The following is a 25,083-nucleotide window of genomic DNA, read 5'->3' on the forward strand; positions in this document are numbered from 1 at the left end:
AATTCTTCAGACTTGGCCCTCAGATGGGGTCCCTGGCGTCTTTACCGTCATCGTGCTTGCAAGGGACTTCTACGTGACCTTTAACGAGGCGGCCAAATTCCTCGCACCGGGAGACTCTGCAGGCGACAGCCAACAAGGCATCGGAAGAAAGGGCTGACGCCGTCTGACGGAAGGCCTGCCAGTGCCCGGGCCACCCGCGCCACACGGGTCATTACTCCGGCCCCCTGTGACTGGAGTGTGGCCAGGGGACACCGTGTGCTGGGACGGGGGCTGTGACTTCGCCAGGAGCAGCGGTGGAAGTTGCCGACGGAGCGGCCGGCCCTCAGCCCTGCGGCGCCACCCACCTGCTCTGCGATTGAGGGCCTCTTGAACGCTCAGCCCCTTCTCTCCACGTCTGCCCCACAGCCCGAAGCCCTTAAGCTCTCTGGCAAAAAGGAGCACGAGGGGACAAAGCAGACGGAACCTTGTCACCCCCATCACAGGCAGCGCTTCTTGATGTAGGGGGAGGGAGTGTGGGGGTTTGAGGACAAGTCGCTTTGTTCTCGTCTGCATTTGGCGCCCCTTGCTCGTGCCGCGTGCTTTGTCCAGAATGATCCTTCCAAGATTCTTTTGTTCAAGGAGTACCGGGTCCCTCTTCATTCTCGAGGCAGGAAGAAAAGTGACTTTGCCCTGTCATCTAAGAGAGAGTAGGTCTCGGTGACCGTAAGTGACACCTCGCATTTTTGGAGACCACATCTGCTTCAGGTGACGTGACTCTTCCAAGACAGTTTGAAAGAAAAGCTCATAGATTAGCTTACCAGGTCCAAAATATCAAGAAATAACCGTGAAATAACAGTGACAGCATCCTGGGTGGCCCAGACAAACACTCTTTTCCTGGGGGCCACCAGCACTCTGCTTCTAGACACCGGGCCAGGTCTCTTACCACCTCTGGGGAGGTAAGATGTGTATTCTGTGTTCACCTCAGGACCTCTACAGTGTATGTATCTTCAGTGGGATTTTGTGACACGGTTTTTAATACTAAAGCGGCTTCTTCAGTGTCATTTCCCGTGACCCAAGAGGCCTCATAAACGAGCCAAGGTTTTGGAACCATGTTTTGGGCATTTGTAACTTTTATTCTTCTCTTACATGTGAATCTATTTCCTGAAAAAAAAAAGCTTTAACAAATGAAGCCAGACTGACTACAAAACAAAGACAAAACAAAACCCAAGGCAATACCTTCACAGCTTTTAGGGATAAATACTTTTACTTCTGTTGATTTTTCTTGTTATTTATTTTAAAAAGGCAAACTCATTTATCCTGTTCTGTTTTTCCTTTTGGTCAGTACACATAATTTGCATTATTTTAAGTTATGTTATAAACCTAGGGATTTTATTTTAGTATAGCTGTCCTTTGATTCTTAAAACAGCCTTGTATGTATAAAAAACAGAGGCCTAAAAAAGGTTCACTGGCCCAATTAACACAATTTGTTAATAGCTGAGGCAAAATTTGAACCTAGGTTTAAAGAAAGTAAGCTCATTCTCTTAGCCACTGTGCCATTCTTTCTTCCTTAAAGCCACTAATATGGGTACCTGCGTGGCTCAGTCGGTTAAGTGTCTGACTTCAGCTCAGGTCATGATTTCCCGGTTCGTGAGCTCCAGCCGCACATCAGGCGCTCTCCTGTCAGCACGGAGCCCGCTTCAGATCCTCTGTCCGTCTCTCTGCCCCTCCCTTGCTTGCACTGTCTGTCTCTCAAAATAAATAAATAAACTTAAAAAAAAAAAAGCCAGTAATCTTATTTTAAGCCTTTGGTCGATAACAAATCTGATGTTTTTGTACACTCTTCTCTAGCATATCCACTGAAAGTTAGAAGATGAGCAATTCGAAAAGCACAAAATTAATAGTTTAACGTGGCAGAATCTGGGAGTGATATTAAACGTGTGCAATAAATGGCGTATCGTGACACCAACCAATAAGAATACATTCCTAATTAAGACGGACTCTGTCCTGGTAGATCTATTATTCCTCACTACTAATTGACCCTAAAATTCCTATTATTTTTGAAGATTAGGACATTTACGTTTAAGTTTGTGTGGTTCTTGTTCAGGGAATGCATTTTCTCATGAAAATTTCTTTCCACACATAGGTCAAAAATGTAATGAAAAATATCATGGCTGGATTGCAACAAACCAACAGTGAAAAGATTCTCCTGAGCTGGGTCCGACAATCAACTCGTAATTATCCACAGGTTAATGTCATTAACTTCACCACCAGCTGGTCTGATGGTCTGGCTTTAAATGCTCTCATCCACAGTCATAGGTAAGGCGACTACTGAGATACTAATTTTTGTAAGTATTGATTTAGAGACTTAAATCTTTTTCTCCAGTGCCGTTCTGGCTCATTTCCTACTATTTAACATGTTTATATGTTAATGTATTTAATCATATTGATCTGGCTCTCCATTGGAATGCCCTAAATAAGAAGAGTCTGTTTTTTATGTGATATGTCATTTAATGGTTGAAATATTAAAATACAGGAGCATGAATACGGTTGCAGGAGGGGGCCAACATGTTTGAAGTTGGGACTCTGCCGGAAAATCAAGGTTGTATTCTAACTTCGCTAAGAATGGAGTTGGTCTTTTTACACAAATAATTGTTAGTATGGGCCAAAACTTCAGAGATAGAATGGTTCCAAATCTCATGTGAATGGCTGTAGTAAAATTAATTACTATCATCAGATTAAGAATGTGAAAAAGTAACATTTCTCTTGTCAGATATACACTTAGATAGCAAATACATAAGGCTTTGTGTATTTGTGTGTGTGTGTGTGTGTGTGTGTGTGTGTTTTAATTTGGAGGTTGAAAGAGGCTTTGAGCATCTTAGCAACCAAGGCAAAGAGCAGACCACAATTCCATGACTCAGTGTTTAGAATATCAAAAGAAACAGTTGCTCTGGAATAGAGCAATTGCTGGAAAGCATGAGAGAGTTGTGTGGGTCATCATAAAAAGAACTCATTGTGTTATAGTGAACCAAATACTCTTAACTGTATTCCAAACACTATTACGTTTTCTAAGATAACAAAATAGTTTGCTTTTTCTTGTATCAAGATGCTTAGTAAAGGAATTATTAACAGTTCAAGACAAAGCAAAACAACGTGGTAAATACATATAAATAATGCATTCGTATGTATGTAAGATATATATATATATATTTTACGTATAACACATTGAGTGCAAAGGGTATCTACTTTGGTTTTCCTATTACCCATCTCTTTTATCAGGCCCAATCCCCAGGGTCAAATACATTCCCTTATTAACCGTGTTTGAAATGCCACTGGACTGCATCTGCCCTGATTTTCAATGCAGCTTATCTTTTCTCACTTTGATCTTTCTTTTCTTGACGAGTCTCCCATTTCCCTATGCCGATCTTGTGTCTAGAAAAGTCCAGAATATAAATTTTCTTCATGGTAAAGCTCCATCCAAGAACAAATGCTCTCTCAATAAGCATCTTTGTCAGGTGTCGTGCTCCAGCTGGATTTAATTAACCCCAACCAGACTGGGTTTCCAGGTGAATGACTCAGCAACCCGATTTTCAAAAGGAGGCAAACTCACGCTCATTTGGCATGTTAAGCAGTGTTAACACGTTGTTTTTCCTAAGTATGATACGAAGAAAAATATTGCATAGCTTCGATACAGCTAGATGAGAAGGGATAGAGGCATTCATTCTGCATTATAAGTCAGTGCTGATTTATGCAGCCACGTGCTTCACAGTAAGGGCCTGAACATATTGATCTTGCTGTTCATGTACACGTTGGCAAATGAACAGAGATACCGAGGATCAGGTTATGTGGTCCTTGTTGGCTCTTTAGCATTTTCTTTTCAAGTGGAAGACTTCAGTCCTGTCAGCATGTTCACACACTACATTTGTTAATATTATATGTCATGATTTCTGAATACATTTGCAATACAGTAAACATTTCCAGATTGCCCTGCAGCATCTGTCCCTGACCCACTCTTTCTTTCTCAAAATATCATTTATATATTCTCTCTTGTCATAGTGAATGAATCATCAGTAACTACCTTTTCATACATAACATAGTTACTTTTCAAGAGGTTTCTCACAGTTGATAATGCTCTTTCATGAATCATCTCTGTCTCCTTTTTGTCTTTGACAGATGTTCATATTGTTTATCTAAAGAAAAAAAATGGTTGAAATTTCTGTTCCAAGGTGATTGTCTTTGGTACACCTAGAAATGTCATGAGGTGCTCTGATTTCAATAATTGAGTGACTAAGCTATATACAACAAAGGCATGCACTTAATAAAGAGCATAGGGATTGACAAAGAGCCTTGCAAAAGGTTAGGATATTGCTTGCCTTATATCTATTTAAGGCTAAATTTTATCTGAATATGTAGGAAATGAGAAGTATTATATTAAAATACAGAGTCCACTACAGTGCAGTTAAGTGGAGGCCAGACTCTACTTTTGTGGGAATACTAAATGTTAATTCATTAGAAATAGCTCAGAATATACAGATAAGTTGCTGTAAGTATGATGTTACAATTACATTTTCTTCCTAATCCATCATTTTAATGTATTACCAAAGAAGTAACATAGGACATAGTTAAAAAAAAAATCAGACATGGTGGGGGGCAAAGGAAAACAAAACAAAATGTGTCTTCGTGACCCCAACCCCACCCAGTCACCCTCCATTTCCTGGAAGTGGTTACTGTCAGCAACTTTTATCTTTCTGATGGTTTTCATAATTACATGTTTCATTTCCTGATTAATGTCTGATAGGAGGTAGATTTGCTTCTTAGTGCGAAGCCCACAAATATTATCTCTTATCCCTGTTTCCTAATTTGATTACTACAATGTAATCATTTCATTCTTAAAATTGTTGCCTGCAATAGTTTAAGTGGTATTGGTGTACTTTTTTTCATCAAGTTTATAATTTTTTTTTCAAATTTTATTTTTAAGTAATCTCTACATCCAGTGTGGGGCTCAAAGTCACAACCCCAAGATCACGAGTCACATGTTCCTCTGACTGAGCCAGCCAGGTGCCCCTTGTTTCATCAAGTTTAGACAACAGGGCGCCTGGGTGACTCAGTCGGTTGAGCGGCCGACTTTGGCTCAGGTCATGATCTCGCGGTCCGTGAGTTCAAGCCCCGCATCGGGCTCTGTGCCGACAGCTCAGAGCCTGGAGCCTGTTTCGGATTCTGTGTCTCCCTCTCTCTGACCCTCCCCCATTCATGCTCTGTCTCTCTCTGTCTCAAAAATAAACGTTAAAAAAAATGTTTTTTTTAAAGTTTAGACAAGATTTGTTGAGTACCTGATAGAGAAGATCACACTCTCTTCTCTCCACCTTCCATTTTGTTATAGTATTCTTAAAAAATACTTTTTTTAATATAGTTCATACACAATGTTACATTAGTTTCAGGTGTACAAAATAGCGATCCGACAACTCATACTATACTCACCACAAGTGTAGATACCATCTGTCACCATATAACGTGATTACAATACCATTGACGATATTCCCCCGACTGTGCTTTTTATTTCCATGACTTACTCATTCCATAAGTGGAAGCCTGTTTTTCTCATTCCCCTTTGCCCATCCTACCCACCACCCTCCTGTTTCATTATTTTCCCATCAACAGTGTTTGTAACATTTGCAAATATAAGTTATAGGTGTTCTTGGCATGAGCCTATAAATTGAAAATGCAGTATTGTTATTTCATACATACAATTAACTTTAGAACTAAGTAATACTTCGTTAGTAATAGTATCAAAGTAATTTGATACTATAATTAGTCCCATTGCACATAATGGGAAACTGAGGCACAAAGAGGTTGCATTATTTGCCTAAGACCATTTGGCTAATATGTGGTAGAGCCAGAATTTGCATTTACAGAGGACTCTGCTTATCTACTGGGCTATGTTACCTTACTCAAGATGTTCATTTCCTCAAAAGGTTGGTAATCCTTGGTTACACGTTCTTATCTATGAGTTCAGGTCTGGGTTAGCATGGGAAGGTGTGCGGCTTTCTTCTGCATTTGCTTAGTCTTACAATTCTTTATGCATTTGGAGGTCATAGTTGCTTACAATGTTAATTAATGATGAATTTTAATCATTTAAAACAGATTAATCTTAATACTAGAGGGGACCTCCAAGGCCATTCAGTACATTTCCTTCTTTTTTAAATGAACACACTGAGGCTCAAATAGGTGATTAGTTCATGACCAAGAGGAGAAGGGGATGAAGGAAAAAAGGGTTAGAATGAGGAAGCAGTTCTGTTTTTTCATTATACTCATTTAACTCTGTTGACTGTACTGTAGGTGAGAAAACTAGTCTCTCACACTCTCCTACCTATATTCTTTTCCACTTGGATTGCTGAAGGATGGAGAAAAGAAGGTGGAGCAGAGATTTCAGAGTGAAGTTAAAACTTCCGCAAATAGTATAGAATTTATGATTTCTCTTTTGAAAAGAATGGAGATGTTTCTTTTAAATCTTTTACTTTCTTGTGTAATACGATGATCACCTACACACTGAACAATCATCCAAAGAAACGGAACCTCTGTAGCAATGTACACCTCACTCTGTGTTCCTGTTCACCTCATTTCTGTCCATAGCCCCTGGGTAACAATGTGATGAAGGAAATACTGGTCGAGAGAGAGACAGAGTGAGTGCAGGGGAGGGGCAGAGAGAGAGGGAGACACAGAACCCACAGCAGGCTCCAGGCTCTGAGCTGTCAGCCCAGAGCCCGATGTAGAGCTCGAACCCACGGACCGTGAGATCACGACCTGAGCCGAAGTTGGACCCTTAACTGACTGAGCCACCCAGGCGCCCCTATCATTGTCATTTCTTATAGTCTTTCCACACTCGAGTAAGCTCGCAGGTTATACAAATTTCAGGTTTTAAAGTATTATAGCTTTTTGGGTAACATGGAGTAGAGAGGGCAGGTTAGACTTGCTAAGAAGTGAACAAAATTCTGGTAAGTTAATCAGGGTAGTATCAAGAAAGGAAAAGGAAATGCGAGTCCAATGAGAGAGTTGTCCATTTATTTTCATTTATGGTTTTTGAAAATAACAGCTAAGCCCATCCTTATAAATTCCTACCTTGCAGAGCGTGAGTTCTGAGGCAGGAGTCCATTGACAGACCCCATTGTCTTAAAATTCTATGTAAAGTATGTTTAAAGATACGGACAGGTTTTTGTATAGATACACGTTTTCTAGTGCTCATCAGATTTTCAAAGGTGTCTGTGATCCAGAAAAGGTGAAGAATCCGTTGATGAGTGGTTTCCATTGTTGTAGGGGTAAATGGTAATTCCTTCAACGGCCAAGACCTTTCTCAACCTCCTCCCAGTCCCCCTTCCTAACCCCGTCTCCCACTGCTTCTCGATGGTAAAAATCTCTCTGTGGAGGCAAGCCTGTGAGTTTTGACCAACTAAGCACATTCTGCTTTTTTCCTGGTGTAAGAAGTTTGATTTTTTAAATATCATTACAACTCAGAATTCTATTCTCAAAAACTTCTTAAATCTCGTTGCAAACCATGATTGAAGATTCCCTTAACCCTCAAAAATTTCTTGACCTCTTCAGATTTTAGAAAACCTTCTCTATTTTTCACATTTACAATGTATTTTAACTTACTATGATGTGGGTATTTTTTCCTTATTAGGTTTTAAGCCCTTAAAGGATAAGAATTCCCTCTCATACTCCTTTTTGTTTTGTCTATTATTAAGTAAATTGATATTCTTATAGTATATTGTCATCCATTTGCTGCTTCCATGTCAACGAAATTTATTGAATCAACAAATATTTAGTCAACAAGTATTTATCGACCATCTCCTATGTGTCAGGCTCGCGTTTCTAGAAGTGAACAAAAGCAGTGAAAAAAACCTTTATTCTGCATTCTAGTGGGGGAAACAGATACATAGACAAGATTGGTTAAAATATATAAAATATTAAACAGTAGTAAGTGCTGATGAGAAAGAAAGGGATAGGAAATTAGTATAGGTATAAGTTTGATTAGGAAGTGTGCAATTTTATTTATTTGTTTTTAAATGTTTTTTCCACTTATTTTGGGAGAGAGAAAGAGAGCAAGAAGAAGGAGGGGCAGGGAGAGGGAAGGAGAGAATCCCAAGCAGGCTCTGTGCTCTTAACGCAGAGCCTGATGTGGGGCTCTATCGAACCGTGAGATCATGACCTGAGCCAAAATCAAGAGTCAGACACTCAACTGATTGAGCCACTCAGGCACCCTGGGAGTGAGCAGTTTTACATGGGGAGAGAGGAGGGAATAACAATCATAATCATAATCATAATAATGACTTTTAAGGAAATACATAAAGGAAGTAGAGAAGTGAGCCATGTCAGTGTCTGGGGAAAGAGAATTCCAGGCAGAAGGAACAGTACATGAAAATACAGAAACTTCCTAGCCTCTTTGAGGAATGTGAGGAGAGAGGCAAGGAATAAAATCAGAGAGTTAATGGCGAGGCAGACCATGTAGGGCCTGGTATGTCAAAGTTAAATCAATGAATTTTACTCCCCCGATAGCAGGGACTTGAAAAGAAGGTTATGATGAAACATTTTAACAGATCACTCTGGCAGCTTTGCTGAGAATAGATTAACAAGGGCAAGGGTGGGAGTAAGGGAGCCATTAGAAAGTTAATGCACTAAATAATCCATGCAAAATAAAATGGTGATTTGGATTGAGGGGATGGCAGCAAGGATGGTGACAAGTGGTCAAATTCTGGATACATTTCCAACCAAGTGTTGTACGAGAATGAGTCATCAAACTAGACTCCAGAGTTTCTGTGTGAGCCACTGCAAGTTTGTACTTGTCGTTGATTATTGAGGAAGGGAGAACTATAAGAGAAGTAGGTGGGTTTGGGGTGGTGTGATGGGGATGAATACTACAAGTTCAGTTTTGGAGCCTTGAGTCTTGTGATGACTCTACATGGAAATACTGAATAAGCAGATGAATCTAGAGTCTGGAGTTCAGGGAAGAGGTCTGGGCTAGGCTTGTAAAATTGGAAGTTACCAGCACATGGCTGGCACTCAAATTTCTGAGTCTAGGTGAGATTAATATATTTCTGTTGCTTGACAAGGTAGAATAAATTCTCCTTTGCTTTCTTCAGGTTTTTCAAGTAAAAAACCAACTTGTTTCAATGAAAAACTTTATTGAGGGGGTAATGAAGAGTAACATTCAACTCTTAAGGATGATGGGTATGAGTTGTCAATTAAAAATCAAAATCTTGTGGAAAATTGTAAATTGATTTCTATTTGTCTTTGTGTGTGTGTGTGTGTGTTTCAGGCCAGACCTGTTTGATTGGAACAGTGTGGTTTGCCAGCAGTCAGCCACACAACGACTGGAACATGCGTTCAACATTGCCAAATATCAATTAGGCATAGAGAAACTGCTGGATCCTGAAGGTTGGTACATTTCTCGAGTGCCATGGTTTTTAGTGTAGTTTAATATTTATCATGTCAGACTTAAAATTTGCACAAACTAAGCACAAAAGAGAAACTATGCATGGTATGTTTTTCTGTATCCTGGATGTATTTAACATACTCTTTCTTCTTGCATTATATTCTGAATTGTCCTGCATGATTTTAGTTCACAAAATACCATTATCTTAAAGTGTGAAACTTGAGGGAAAAAATTCCAACCCTTTAGAATGTGTATGCCTCATGGATGAAGCATACTACGTTTGAAGTATGTTGACTCCAAATAGTTATAAAAAGTTCATGTTTTGCTTATTCTACCAAGAGATTTGATAGACTAATCAGCTATAATTAATTAGCTACTCTTGCCAATTTCATTCATATACTCTATAAAAGGCAACATGGTTTACTGTTTAAATGAGGAAATCTTTTCCTGGCACTGCTTCTGTTATAATTTGTCACTCTGGGGGAAGTCCTCCATTGGATGGTTATTCATTTGCTGCTTCTTAAATTGACAGGCAGCACTGTATTTATGTTTTCATTATATTATGCTTAGATAAATAGCATCCTTATCTCTGGTGCTACATAGTCCTACTTTGCACACACATGCATTAGAGGGATAATGATTCTTGACTTCTGCTTTTCTTCTGGCTTATGAGGCACTTTTTTTGTTTGCCAGCTTGTTTGAAATTGTACCCTCTGTTCTCACTTCCCTGAGGCTTTACCCTACTTTAAAACCAGAATTTGGAGAAGCAGTATCAGTGGGATTGATATCTGTGACATAATACAACCTGGTATTTGGGTAGGGTTATATAATTAAACGGTCTTTGGAATATCGAATCATTTGCAACTGCCGAGATTGAGTGGTAGTGATAGGTCTCATCAGGAAAAGCCCAGAAACACTTGATAGTCTTTCAGTGAACTTACCTTCAACTAGAATCTAATCCTCTGTGTTGCAGACCTGATTGTCTCATCTTATTGACAGCAGATGCATATTGTGTGTGTGTTTGGGGGGAGGGGTAATTTTAAACTCAAAAACGCATATATCAATCCAAATGAAAATTCAGTCATTTTAAATGAGATACATAACTACCACAAGAACCAGAATAGTCACATGTAATTGACCAATATATTGTTCTTACTAGGCACATGTACTTGGGAAGGAAATTGATAATAACACAAATGTGTTTGTGAGGTTGAAATCAGATTAAGTTCATTAGAAATGTTTCTTCTGCTTTAAATAATGCATAATTTAGCACTGACTCCTGTAAACTCTTTTTGTTGCTCCAGTAGATAATTAGCATTCCTCCTGCCCCGGTGGGCCCCGGGTTTGCTCTAAGGCAGAAATTGTATCAATCTTATTTCCTTGTTTTGCAGGATGGGGGAGGGTTACCTCACTGTTGACTCCCATACAGATTTACATGTTTTTTTTATATCTCCAGTGAGGTAGATAAGGGCAGACATAATGAAAATATGAACTCTAACCCCTACGTGTAAAAGGTACAGTGTATGGGTTTGAAGGATACGCCTGTTAATAGTGTTTTATTTTTCATTAATCCATACATGGTAAACAGTTCCCGTTACCTGGGATATATGCTCCAGTTATTCTTGTATGTGCCCTATCCTTTCATAAAATAGTAAGCGTAGGCTTAAATGAATTTTTTCTTGTTAAGTGACAAAATGGCTTTTGATCTTAAGTCCTCCTTTGAATCAGTGAAATAGGGACACCAAATAGGCATCTACATCATAATCAGGAACTAGATTGATAAGCCTGTAATCAGAAAAGGGCAGTTACATAAATGATGTATTTTAGAGCATAAAATAGCCTGATATACCCATTTCCATACGTTTTCCTAAATGAGAAGTACATGTTGAAATGCATATCCTCTAGAGCATTATAATATCTCAAACAACAATTCAATGTCAACCAAGTATAACAAGGAATACAAACTGATTAATAGAGATCAAACCCCTGGTTATGGTTTTGTTTTGCCAATAAAGTCTTTGAGCTGAAAACCCTTTCTGTTGATGGACTCCCTTCCATTTTAAAGAGCATTCTGTCTCCTGAAATGGTTTATTACAGTTTATTTATGGCTGTCAGTAGGATGAGGATTCAACATAAATCTTAGATGTTTAGATTTCTGTCAGTTCCTGCCATTGTGTTAGGGAAATAACCAAGTATGCTTTTAAAAATTACTGTTCAATATCTTTCAAGAGATGTTATCAGTGATAATTGAAAAAACTAACTGAATCGTAAGGATTTTTATTTACTCATTTGTTAGTCGCAAAAGAGAGAATAGCATTTCTAAGAATCTAAGACTTAGAACACTTTGTTCAGTGTATCTCACATGGGAGATTCATGGCCTTCTTTCATGCTCTGTATGGTAATTACCTTTGAGCTGTTCATATTTTTATTTAAACACATATTGGTTCTTTAGCTTATACATAACGGTGTCAGCTATTCTCCAAAGCAGTTTTCATTTCATAACTAATATACTTCTTAGGAGGTTAATAAAATATTTTGCTTTATATTTGGGGAGATTTTTATTTTGGGGGGATTGAAGTTGTATTTGGCTTAAGAAATACCTGCCAAAAATGTGTTTAGAATTTTAAATGTATGCTTTGTTTATTGGGTTGATTTATAAATTAGAAAGTCATTGAAGTATAATTGGGAGGTTTTCATGTCTTGCATGTATTGACTTTGGTATATTTTATTTGGCTTTAACTGGTGTTTTGAGGCCTGAGGTTTGGTTTTAAGAGGAATTGCCTTTTAAAATGAGTAGCAGTAAGCATTAGCATAAGCAATTTCAGGAGCTGTTTCTGGTGTGTTGAAATGTTAACATATGCAAAAATAAGTACTCCTAGGGTAAAATTATTTAATAATTTATGCATCTTTAGGCTCATAGTTATAAAAGGTTTATCTCCTTCAAAATATATCCTATTATGAATCAGACGATTCACTTTCTGTCACGATTTCCCTGTAAGACATGCTTAGTGCTTGCATTGTGGGTTTTATATACCCACAATTATTGTTTGCTTCCCTGAGTTTCAACAAATTAGTTTGTTTGCCAATCCACACAGCACTTTGTGCATTAAGAGAATGCTTTGTCAGCTTTTCCATGTGAATAACAAAGTAAAGATGTTCTTTTTAAAGGAATAAAAAAAAATGGGGATAAAAATTGTGCTGGTTCTAGATATCTTTTGCATATTACTGTTCTAAATCATTTCCATTTGGGATATACGATATGATGTGAAATGCCCTCACTTATTTACCAGGGTAACTTTGGATTGAAAAATGAATGATGGGGGCGCCTGGGTGGCGCAGTCGGTTAAGCGTCCGACTTCAGCCAGGTCACGATCTCGCGGTCCGTGAGTTCGAGCCCCGCGTCAGGCTCTGGGCTGATGGCTCGGAGCCTGGAGCCTGTTTCCGATTCTGTGTCTCCCTCTCTCTCTGCCCCTCCCCCGTTCATGCTATGTCTCTCTCTGTCCCAAAAATAAAAAAAAAAAAAAAAAGAAAAATGAATGATGAGAGTCAAATTTGAGGAACACTGTGGCTTGCAAGAAATATTTGTAACCTCAAAATGACATTTACAAACCAATTAGTTCGGTTTTAATCCACTTCATTTTAACTTCATGAAGATGGTGACACAGATTGTATTTTCTGCTTGGCTAATGTCTGCATCACTCTTCAGTTGTTTTCAGAGCCTACTTTTCCAAGAATAAGCACTGCCTTTTGGAAGGTTACACTCCTGAAATGAACGGTTTTAGACTTAACTTTATATGTATGCAGTTTATTAGCCTTTAAAAAATTTCAAGGGAGGAACGTCTGGGTGGCTCAGTTGGTTAAACGTCCACCTCTTGATTTCGGCTCAGGTCATAATCTCACGGTCATGGGATTGAACATGGGATCCAGCCCCATGTTGGGCTCCTTGTTGGAGCCTCACTCCCTGTCTCCCTCCCCTTCCCCCTCCCCCCCTCCCTCAAAAAAAGAAAGAAAGAAAGAAAGAGAGAAAAAGAAAATCAAGGGAAAATATGTAGCATTTGACCTAAAAGAGAAGAATGCTTTTAAGGCCTCTTATTTGGATATCCGTTGTTTGAGCAAATGGTGTTTTTCTTTCATCTTTGTTAAAACCATCACATTTTGATTCCTTAACAAAAAGAAATATTAGTTAAGTGGTTTTTGCTAAGTTAACATGTAAAGAGAAAAACTATGCCAAATTTAGAAGGATATTGTTGACTGAAATAACTAGAACTTCTTACACACATGCACATTCATTTCGTATCATTCGAATTGATTTTTATCTAGAACCTACTGTAGAATACCTTTTCTTCCAGAAACTGTAATGAGATTGGAATCTATTGGTGTTCCCCATGAATATGACTTCAACTAGAAATTTTTATTATAAGTGTCTCAGATTCTTTAGAACCAAACTGTCTGCAGTGTTAAATGTTCTTTTTCCCACATATTAAAAAAAAAAGTATTTTAGTAGTACATATAAATAAAAACAGCCATTGTGTTTTTGATGACAAAGTAACTTGTACAAAATATGTTATTTGTATAATTTTTTTGTTGATTTAGATCATTGTCTCTGGCAGAGAGTCTTTAGATATACTACAAATTGTTGCTATCTAAAACTAAATGGTGAGTTTCTTGGAAAAACATGTTTTAGTCTAGTTATTCTTTTATGGAAAATGGAAAGTATGATCATCTGCTTATGCAGATATGATAATAGCAAAATAATGTTCCTATTATATCAGCAGGAGACTACTTTTTCCAGGATTTCTTTTTTAAGGAAACATTAAAATTTGATCATTAAAACCATTATATATCATTTAATAGTGTTAAATGTAATAATAATGAAAATATTTCTTTAATTTTGAACTGCAATGGATTGTACTTAGAATGCACAAATTAGAAATGGTGTCATATTAGCAAAGAAACAGGGTACATTAGCAAATTTAGTGTTGACATCTCGTTTACTTCATGTGTCTTGAGTGTAACCTTTTAACAAAGGAGTTTGGGAAGTGCTGTTAGTTTAAATATATACTTGTATTAGTATAGCTTAGAACAGACACTAGCATTGATACATAATGAGGCTTTAGGAAAACTGATGGCTGATAGAGACGTCCAGAGAAATGTGATCAACATATTCCTAGCCTGCATGTTATTAGAGTAAGGCTACTTACTAGGATATGCTTGGCTATTTTTAGGTTTTATCCTGGACCTAATAAAATAATATGTTATTTGTACATTTTTTAAATTGATTTAGATTATTGTCTATGGCAGAGAGCCTTTAGAGATATTACAAGTTGTTGCTATCTAAAAGTGAAAAAGAGGTTCTTTTACAACTTTTCTTTTCCATGGGCGGATACATGATACAACTAGCCTTAACTATCCAATGCCACTTTAATATACTTTAATGCATTTGAGTTAAAGTTGACTCGACCAGTGTCTGGAGACATCCTTAGTTTTATCACTGCTACTGTAGAGAACAAATCTTTAAGGGACAGTGAGGCAGTACTTTGTACATGAAAGTAATACACAGCAAAATAAGTAAATGAAAACTTACTACATGAGTAAAAAGTTACCAGTAATAGTATACAAACATTATGAGGATACACATAATACATTAACACTGTGTTCCAGATGATTATATTAACATTAAGATAATACTGTTGGAATATTTTATTTCCTGTTGGAGAACTTTTAAATTGCTTGTCCCAACAGAAATCCCAAACAAATAAATATGTTAATACTTTCCAGTAGCCTGAAAAGCTAACAGTGGTATGGTGGGTGGTGGGGAAATGGAGGGCGGGAGAGAGAGAGAGAGAGAGAGAGAGAGAGAGAGACAGACAGACAGGGAGGGAGGGAGGAGATAGGAATTTACTGTCTCTCTTTGATGTCTTCTACATTATTCTCAGTTCAGATAGCATAGAACACCAAATATTTTCAGGACAATTTGAACAAATCAGTAACAAATTGATGTGATTTTTATTGTGTTGATTCATTTCAGTCATTTGGATGACTGAAATAAGTGGATATAACTGTCCCCTATTCACCCACTTAGACAATAGGAAGACGTCCAGAACATTAAAGACAATATTTGTGTGTGTCCATGGCCTGATTTATCCTTTACCATAATTTAGCATTTTGTACTAATCTTTCATGTCCTTTCATAATTTATGACAATTTTAACTTCATGGAAAATAGTTGATTTATATATTTTATCTCACAGAAGTTGATTTGTTAAGATAAAATGAATATTATTTCTCGTCATAGTTCAGTAATATAGTTTCTCACTTGATTATGAAATTTAAATAAAGAAGGATAATCTAATCATGTTATTCAAAATTTATGTTGTGATGAGGTTCTACACCAAATTTGTTCAGGAGCATTTGAGTATAACCAACCCTTGTCTAGATAACTGGGAATTTCTTTTCAGTTATTTTACTCAGATTTTTTTTTTTAATCTAAGTGGGGGAAACATAACATCTTAGGCCTATACAGTCACAATAAATCATATTGAATGATTCATGGGGCATTAAATTGTTTAAACAGCTGGGAAATGCATCCACCACATTCTAGTGCTGAATGACAGATAATATTTTGTGGATGATGTCTCTAGGTATATCATCGCTAGGAGTCGATTAGACTGTGAAGGAAAATATATTGGAAAACCAATTTGTTGCCCCTTTGTTTTTAATTTTAAGTAAACTCAACTATGATGCAGTAAATTAGGTATTAGTATGTTTGAGTAATTAAAGTGGTCCATAGTTGATATCTGTGTTTCTTACTGATCCCAGAGGGGTAGAGCTTTAATCAAAAGCATTTTGAATATTTAAATTGTGATGGAAAATGATAATAAAATGGCATAAAAGGGTGTCTGGGTGGCTCAGTTGATTAAGCGTCCAACTCTTGATTTTGGCTTAGGTCATAATCTTGAGGTTTGTGAGTTTGAGCCCCTGTCAGTGTGGAGCCTGCTTGGGATTCTCTTTCCCTCTCCCCCCTCAAAATACATAAATAAACTTTTAAAAATAAGTGAAATGGGATAGTTTCAAAATCTCTGAGGTTTTAGTTAGATCAGTGATAATGTTTGAAAGTAAAGCATATGTTGCTTATAGCTGGAATATTTTCATTCATTTTACTCTTTTCAAAGTAGAATTAACTGTGAAAAAATTATGAAAGATATCCCAGAAATTGCAAATAAATATCTGAAAGCCTTAAAACTCAGTATTAGAAAAAGAGATTATCAGATTGATACATATTTTTCCCAATTAAATGATTTTTTCATTTACAAAAAAATGGGCCGATTAACAGCTGGAATATGAAATACAAGCTGAAAATGTATTAGTTTAGAAGAATATTGGGTAAAATAATAATGAATTGAGGTCTTGGTTGATTCCATTTAATTCTTCTAACAGGTTAGTTATCCATGTAAAAAAGACCGGAAGCTTTACAGTAGTCTTGTGATTATACTTAAAAATAAAGGATACTCTTAGATTTATTTTCTTATGACAAATTTGTGTGGTTAGTAGGTCCTGTGCTGTCCACTAGAGAGATGAGCAAACTGTTACAGCCATTAAGTGCTTGAGGATGTTATATATTACTAAAATATATTATGGTGGTTGGTGCGCCTGGGTGGCTCAGTTGGTTGGACGTCCAGCTTCGGCTCAGGTAATGATCTCACAGATCGTGAGTTTGAGCCCTGCATTGGGCTCTGTGTTGACAGCTCAGAGCCTGAAGCCTGCTTCATATTCTGTGCCTCCCCCTCTCTCTGCCCCTCCTCTGTTTGTGTTCTCTCTCTCTCTCTTTCTCTGTCTCTTTCAAAATTAAATGGTTGAAACCCAGTGTTTTTACATTTTAGAAATAATCAATTGTTCTTTAGTACCATTCTTGAGAGTTACTTTTTCAATATTGCTGAATAACCTTGCCTCAAATCGAAGCACAGTTACCTTTTAATGTTTATTTATTTTGACAGAGAGAGAGAAGAGAGAGAGAGAGAGAAGAGAGAGAAAGCGAGAGAGAAGAGAGAGAGAGAAAGCGAGAGAGAAGAGAGAGAGAAAGCGAGAGAGAAGAGAGAGCGGAGAGAGAGAGCAAGAGAGAGAGGAGAGAGTGAGAGAGAGAGAGAGAGGAGAGAGAGCGAGAGAGAGAAGAGAGAGAGAGAAAGCGAGAGAGAAGAGAGAGCGGAGAGAGAGAGCAAGAGAGAGAGGAGAGAGCGAGAGAGAGAGGAGAGAGAGCAAGAGAGAGGAGAGAGAGAGAGGAGAGAGAGAGCGAGAGAGAGAGCGAGAGGAGAGAGCGAGAGAGAGGAGAGAGAGAGGAGAGCGAGAGAGTGAGAGAGGAGAGCGAGAGAGCTAGAGAGGAGAGAGAGGAGAGCGAGAGAGAGAGAGGAGAGAGAGAGCGAGAGAGAGAGGAGAGCGAGAGAGGAGAGAGAGCGAGAGGAGAGAGAGAGGAGAGCGAGAGAGCGAGAGAGGAGAGAGAGCGAGAGGAGAGAGAGAGCGAGAGAGAGGAGAGAGAGAGGAGAGAGAGAGCGAGAGAGAGGAGAGAGAGAGCGAGAGAGAGAGGAGAGAGCGAGAGAGAGAGGAGAGAGAGAGCAAGAGAGAGAGGAGAGCGAGAGAGAGAGGAGAGAGCGAGAGAGCGAGAGAGGAGAGAGAGCGAGAGGAGAGAGAGAGCGAGAGAGAGGAGAGAGAGAGGAGAGAGAGAGCTAGAGAGAGAGGAGAGCGAGAGAGCGAGAGGAGAGAGAGAGGAGAGAGAGCAAGAGAGGAGAGAGAAAGCGAGAGAGAGGAGAGAGAAAGCGAGAGAGAGGAGAGAGAAAGCGAGAGCGAGAGAGGAGAGAGAGAGTAGAGAGCGAGAGAGGAGAGAGAGAGTAGAGAGAGAGAGAGGAGAGAGAGAGTAGAGAGAGAAAGCGAGAGAGAGTAGAGAGAGTGAGAGAGGAGAGAGAAAGCGAGAGCGAGAGAGGAGAGAGAAAGCGAGAGCGAGAGAGAGGAGAGAGTAGAGAGAGAAAGCGAGAGAGAGTAGAGAGAGAGAGTAGAGAGAGAGTAGAGAGAGAGTAAAGAGAGAGTAGAGAGAGAAAGCGAGAGAGAGTAGAGAGAGAGAGTAGAGAGAGAGAGTAGAGAGAGCGAGAGAGGAGAGAGAGAGAGCGAGAGAGGAGAGAGAGAGAGCGAGAGAGGAGAGAGAGAGATAGCGAGACAGAGAGGAGAGAGAGCGAGAGAGAGTGAGAGAGCGAGAGAGAGTGAGAGAGCGAGAGAGTGAGAGAGCGAGAGTGAGAGAGAGGAGAGAGAGTGAGAGCGAGATAGAGGAGAGAGAGCGAGCGAGAGAGAGAGAGAGAGAGGAGAGAGAGAGCGAGCGAGCAAGAGAATGAATCCTAAGCAGGTTCCATGCTGTCAGCATAGAGCTCAATGCGGGGCTCAAACCCACGAACCATGATATCATGACCTGAGCTGAAATCACAAGTCACATGCTTAACTGACTGAGCCACCCAGGCATCCCTGTACAGTTTATGGCCAGTGATATAAATTCAAATATGTAAAGCTCCTTTTGGTAAAATATAACTAAAATGTAAGAAGGACAACCATGTTCTAGGAGCGTCACGTACTTTATCCTGTTTTTTTGTTTGTTTCTTTGTCGGTTTTTACACAGTAATTCCGGGGCAGTTAATCTTTATGGGAAAACTGTGTCTTAGCAAGCTGTACTAAACCCACGATCACATAAGCAAAAGATAGATGAGCTGGACTCAAATCCAGGCTTATCTCTTGTCAGACTTGGAGTTATTTACAACAGGACTGCCCACAAAAATCTTGTGGGGTGGTTTATGAAAACACTGGGTTGGAGCAGATACTCTGATTTCATTGGTCTCAGGTGGGGACCTGACACCAGTCATCTTTAAGAGCTCATCAGGTGAGACTGTCATATAGCCATGGCAATAATAGCTGCAATACAACAATTGTTGCCATGAGATAGGCTTTTTTAGAGGATACAATCTGAATCGGTTGTCCCAGAGTTTGTTCAGACCTCTAGCATTTTCTTCCTGAAGAGGTGACTAAGGCTGGTGTTTTCGGATCTTCAGTTTCCAGAGCAATGCTTGTTGCTAACATTCATGTTGTTAATGAGAAATGGTTCACCGACCAGATATAACACAGAGATAGTGTCACGTAAGACTGGCTACCAAAACCTTGTTTTTAGGATTAAGGGGCTTGCTTTATCTTCTGTCCGCACAGCTGTCTCTTTTCCATCTATCCCTTCTTCTGTTTATTGCATCACAGACATGCTTGTGATAGAATGCTGCTCACTCTCAAGCACCAACGCCATCAACGGGCTGTCTACGACAACCTGTGTGCAGAGATGGTCCTTGACTCTTGGTCCTTTTATTTATTTTTCCTTTTTTCTCTTTCCTTCTCAGTTTGATCCTAACTAATAGCACTGTGCCCTGTCATCAGGGGTTAGATGATCCCTTTTTCAACCAGTACCTACTTCTTTCACCGGCATAGCTTATAAAGCTGATAAAACTGAATAACACTCATATTCCAGAGGAATTTTCAATAATAACTAAGAAAAAAATTAAATGGCAGTAAAATCATTTTTTTCAGAATACAAGCTTGTGATCCTATGAATGAAGCAAATGGCTATTTTTAACTTCATAATTTCTGATATTAATGGCATTAATAGGTTGGCTTTAATCACAAGGCGTTTATTTAGGATTGGTGTTGCTAAACAGCCTGTATTTCAGCCAGTTAAATGACCTTTAATGACAGAACATAACGGTCATCATAGCCTGCAGTATCACTTTCCTTGTGTAGGGATTAAATTGGCAATTATACTCACCGATGCAATATAATTTAATCTAATACTACATTTACTTAGCTGTACAGAAGGATACAAGGCATGAAATATGCTAGCATGAAATTTTTATGTCATTGGATGGCCCAGAAGCAACCAAAATATGCACACGTGCTCTTCACTCCAATGGGGTGCATATGGCAAGGGCAAGATTCTAGGTCATTATGAGCCACTTAACTTAAACTGCAGCCTTGATTTCCCAGCAATATTTAATATCATTCTAGTCAGAGAAGATGAAGCCCTGCATGTCACTTCATACCTCCCCCCAACCTCACTAGTCTAAAAGTTGTTGTACCTAGCAAACAAAAGAGACGAAACATTCCACCATTATCTTTGCTCCATAATTCTAAGAAAATGAGATTCTTTGGTCATTTTCCGGGGCAAGTTCACATTATTAGCCCGGGTCTGATTTTAACCTTTTATTCGTATAACCAAAGAGCATTGAGTTAAAATCCTGTTTTGCCTTTAATTAGTTAAGTGGCCCTGGGAAACTTTATGAGTCTCAGTTTTGTTCACGTCCAAAGTAGAATCAATAATATCTAGTTCATACAATTACTGTGAGGATGAAGTTAAATAATACCTGTAAAGTATTTAGCCCGTAATATGCATTCAGAAACAGTGGCTAAAACGTATGTCAAGTGCCCGGAATATTGTAGAAATTAAATGTTTCTTCTCTTTCTATTCCTATAAATTACCTTAATTAGGGAGAGCTGATCTTCCTAATTATTTTGCCGGCCCATAGGATAAATGCTGACTCTCTGCAAATTAAATAATTTCCCATTTTAAATCTTACTGTTTTCCCTGTGACCTTCCCACTCTACAGTTTCGTGATCTGAGGGATATTGCTGGTTTACAGCTGGATTTCTAGGTGGTAGTCCTTGACATTCTTAAGCTGCAGAGTATAATACTTCACAGTAAACTTGAACTACGTCTTAAATTACACACACACACAGTCATAGTTTACTGAAGATTTCTAACTCGTCTCCTGAAGGCTGGTTCATAATTACAATACTTTATTCTTACATTTGACATAGTATTTGTAAGACACGAATGAGTACACTTAAGAAAAATAAAGGAGTTATTCCTCTGCAATCATAACTTTATTAACCATGTGTGGGTGGTTGAGCTGGTTCCCAAAAATCTCAGAAAAATTCTTGTCTTCTGAAACCAGGAGTAGCATTTGTACAGAAATGTTGATGCGATCTGGTGTAATATTTACTGAAAATTTATAAGCACTGGGCACAGTAATTAACACTTTATAGGTATAATTTCATTTTATTCCCACAAAAATCCTAGGAGGTAGACACTATTAACACTGGCTGTTTTTAAGGGAAGAGTTTAAGTAACTTGCCCATATCACTTAGCAAGTGAGTTGGAGTTGAGATTTCCTGCTTGTAGCTACTGCAGAAAGTAATTGTAATGCAGAGTAATTTCTTTCCTCTTCCTTGAAGGTTTACCTTTGCACTGATTCAAAAGCTACTCTGTATATTACGAGGCTAATTGAGTTTGTTTTAAAATGGACGGACATCAGTCAGTTGATTCCAAATGTCCTGGAAATAAATGCAAAAGTCCTGCAAACTGGAGCCAAACTAATCCTATCCAAGTCACCCTAAAGTTATCAAAAGGAAATACTAACCACCTACGAATATATTCCCTTCTACTGCTTCTCTTGGTTAACTCCGGAAATAGAAAGAGTCCGCAAGGCTTTACTTAAGGTGTGCCAAAACATCTCACTGTCTAATGTATTTGCTCAATCAGCTTGAGATGTGAACATCTCTTATCTAGATTGGAATCTCTAAAATACGGATTGGCAAAATAAAAAAAAAATGAGAGAGAGAGAGAGAGACAAGGTTATATCTTAAGAAGGACTGAGTAAAAATATGCATTTTGCCTAGGCCTAAATGTGTAAGTTTCTTTATATGGCACATTTTTTGGATGGATTTTTTTATTTGGGGAAGTTGAGAATTTGAATTTGTAGAGATTCAGTTGGGCAAGTGAACACCTTGGAAAAGTGTCTTAAAAACTGTTTCATTAATATTCTATCATTGTAAGGCGATAGCGTTCACAGTGGAATGAATATACACACACCTCAGGAAAAAGAGTGGATCTTTTGGGATCTCTTAAGAACTCTTTTGATTTATTTAAAATTAATGCTCTCCAGGGCACCTGGCTGGTTCAGTTGATAGAGCATGTGACTCCTGATACCAGGGTTGTGAGTTCAAGCCCCAGGTTGGCTGTAGAGATTAGTTTAAAAAAGATTTAAAAATATTATTCACTGGACAAAGAGTACATGGTGATGACCTTGATAAATGAACCTCATGTCACCTAAAACATAATGATAGACTATTATATTGTTGCGGTTGTTAATCAAAGGGAGTCTGAGCATATATAGCAGGAGGTAGGGAAAGATTAGTCTAGAACAGTAGGAATCTTGGAGCATTTTATGTATTTGGAGAAACATGGTGCAGGAACTAGGTTAAAGAAAGCTAAAAGTAAGGACTAATCCTACCTATTTCCAAATTTAATGAATAAATATAAAGATAAGATATAAGCTCCTCCATAAAAATTAAATAACTGCATGTAATTTTCTCTGTATTATTTTATTTCCAACTTTTTTTCCATCAAAGCACATAAGCACTGCATGTGAAAAATGAGAAAAAATAAATCACAAAATACAGAATATTAAGCAACTAAGAGATAAGAAATTAATATTTGAATTTTCATAACTTAAGCAAATTTGCTTATTTAAAATACTGGTTGTAGCAAGATTTCAGTAATACTTGATACGAATTTTCTATTAAATGATAGTATCTGTGTATTCATGGTGAGTGGAAACATTTTAAGCAAAAAAATATATTGCAAAAGGAAAAAAAGATAACTGCCCTGTTCTTCATCTTAATCTTTATATATACTGGTGAGGAAAATGGCAGTCAAAGGTTACCAGTGCTTGAAAGAATGTTGTCATTTGTTTAAAGTAATCTTTCTTCAGGTTCATCAAGGGCACTGAATAACCATAATTTCTCTGAGAACTCTAATCTTGTAGAAGGAATGGAAACTTTTAAAATTAGAATTTAGTATCAGAACCTAAACATTGGTTACTTAGAAAGCCAAATTTCATCATTATTACAGAGTAATATCATTTCAGCCAGTGTGTCTTTTACTGAACTGAATGCATACTGATTAGTCCAAAAAAATAAAATAATGATTTTGTAGAGCATAAATGTTGGACAGGTGGCTCTATAGACTTGATTTTTTTTTTTTTTCTGGGGGTAGGGTGGGATTGTGGATGAACCACACTACTAATAAACTAGAAATTTTGTAGCCCCTACTTCTAATTAGGGCATTGTAATTTGTTTCAGACACTAAGAAAAAGCTTTTTAAATTTATTTGCCTCAGGGTCATTATTTTATCAACTATAAATTTAATTCATCAGGTACCTGTTGATTGGCAGCTTTATTTAAGAAAGAATGCTGTCTACTTCAAATGCATCGAAAAGGAAAAGAGACAGAGTCTTCCAAAGAATCGACAATGTAGTATTAGCTAGTATATAGCTAACAATTATACGTGACAAGATGTGATCTCATCCCCATCAATTGATTCACATATAGTAGAATATTTTAAAAAGTGTGAAACCTGTTTGTGGACAGTTTATCATAATAAATGACGAAAATGTTTATGTCAAGTGAAAGTGAAAATGCGGATGTGTCATAATCTTTTAGATAGGGTGTTAAATAAAGCAAAACCTATGGGATATGTACAATTGTCCTTACTCAACTTCCCGAATAATATTCACAGGACTTAAATACATAAGTCTATAAATAGTGAAGGTGATCTGGAGCAGGAAGCTAACCTCCCTTTCTATTTCCTTACTTCTTTCAAAGTCCATTGATCTCTTAAATAATAAAGTTCTTCACCATTTTGAATAAGGTTTGGTAGTCATTGCTTTCTCTTGAACGTATTTGATTTCTAATAAAAAAAAGTTCTGCATCTTTTAATTTCAGTTTAAAGGTTTTCTTTAGGCAAAACTCATTGCAAATCCACACATGTGCACATACACACAGACATACATAGGTTCGAATAGTGCATTTTTAAATTAAATCTAGTGCAATCAATCACCTCCAACTTGTGAAAAAGCTCTTTAAACTATTTTAAGTGAACATTTACAAGAGGAATTGACCTATAATACACCTCAGGTTTTTAACCTTTTGGAGAGCTATAGAAAAGCTGCTTCTCTATAAAGGTAACATATATCGCCAATAAAATATATAAGGGAGGACACCTACTTACAAAACTCAGAAAACAGATTAGTAGGAACAGTTGTTTTATTAGCCTTCTGCTCTTTAATGACTGAGACCACCCTGAGGCTATTTAAAAGATGATTGAATTTGTCCTACAAACACATGGATGAGTTCTGGGATTTTGTTTTTTCCCATGAATCAACCATGTCTGCATTGACTAAAGGAATGGAGGAGGCAGCTTTGCAGTAATACATCAATCTTTTACATTACTTGAAGTTGATGATTTAAATAGCTGTAAATATGGATAAAATGAAGTATTAGAACTATTTCTAATAAAACATTCCACCAATTTATTGCCTGGAAATTAAAGGTTGTTTCAAATATAATTTTAATGTAAACTGTATCTGAATATAAACTGTGTATGAAATTCTTGTGCAGTTATTCTGTATCATTATCTAACGTTTCTCAACAAAATGATCATTAGAACAAATCTCTTCATTGAGATAGCCCTTTCCAGTGTCCCCTGGACCAGTAAGTGATGCCATCATCTGTTCACTCAGTTTCTCAACGCAAGAGCTGCATATCATCCCCGAT

At 37.8% G+C, this 25,083-nt stretch overlaps 1 protein-coding gene across 10 annotated transcripts in view; it reads left to right on the forward strand.

Moving 5' to 3' along the window:
* Window positions 1–25,083, forward strand: part of DMD (dystrophin) — a 2,113,538-nt gene that overhangs the window by 496,128 nt on the left and 1,592,327 nt on the right. For all 10 annotated transcript variants that reach the window (XM_081792827.1, XM_081792829.1, XM_081792824.1 and 7 more), the window contains exons 6-7: window positions 2,123–2,295; window positions 9,287–9,405. In XM_081792827.1, the coding sequence (XP_081648953.1) occupies window positions 2,123–2,295; window positions 9,287–9,405 (292 nt within the window). The remainder of the gene's footprint in view (window positions 1–2,122; window positions 2,296–9,286; window positions 9,406–25,083) is intronic.

The sequence above is a fragment of the Panthera onca genome, chromosome X, assembly GCF_046562875.1.
Source record: "Panthera onca isolate mPanOnc1 chromosome X, mPanOnc1 haplotype 2, whole genome shotgun sequence".
NCBI classification, from domain to species: Eukaryota; Metazoa; Chordata; class Mammalia; order Carnivora; family Felidae; genus Panthera; species Panthera onca.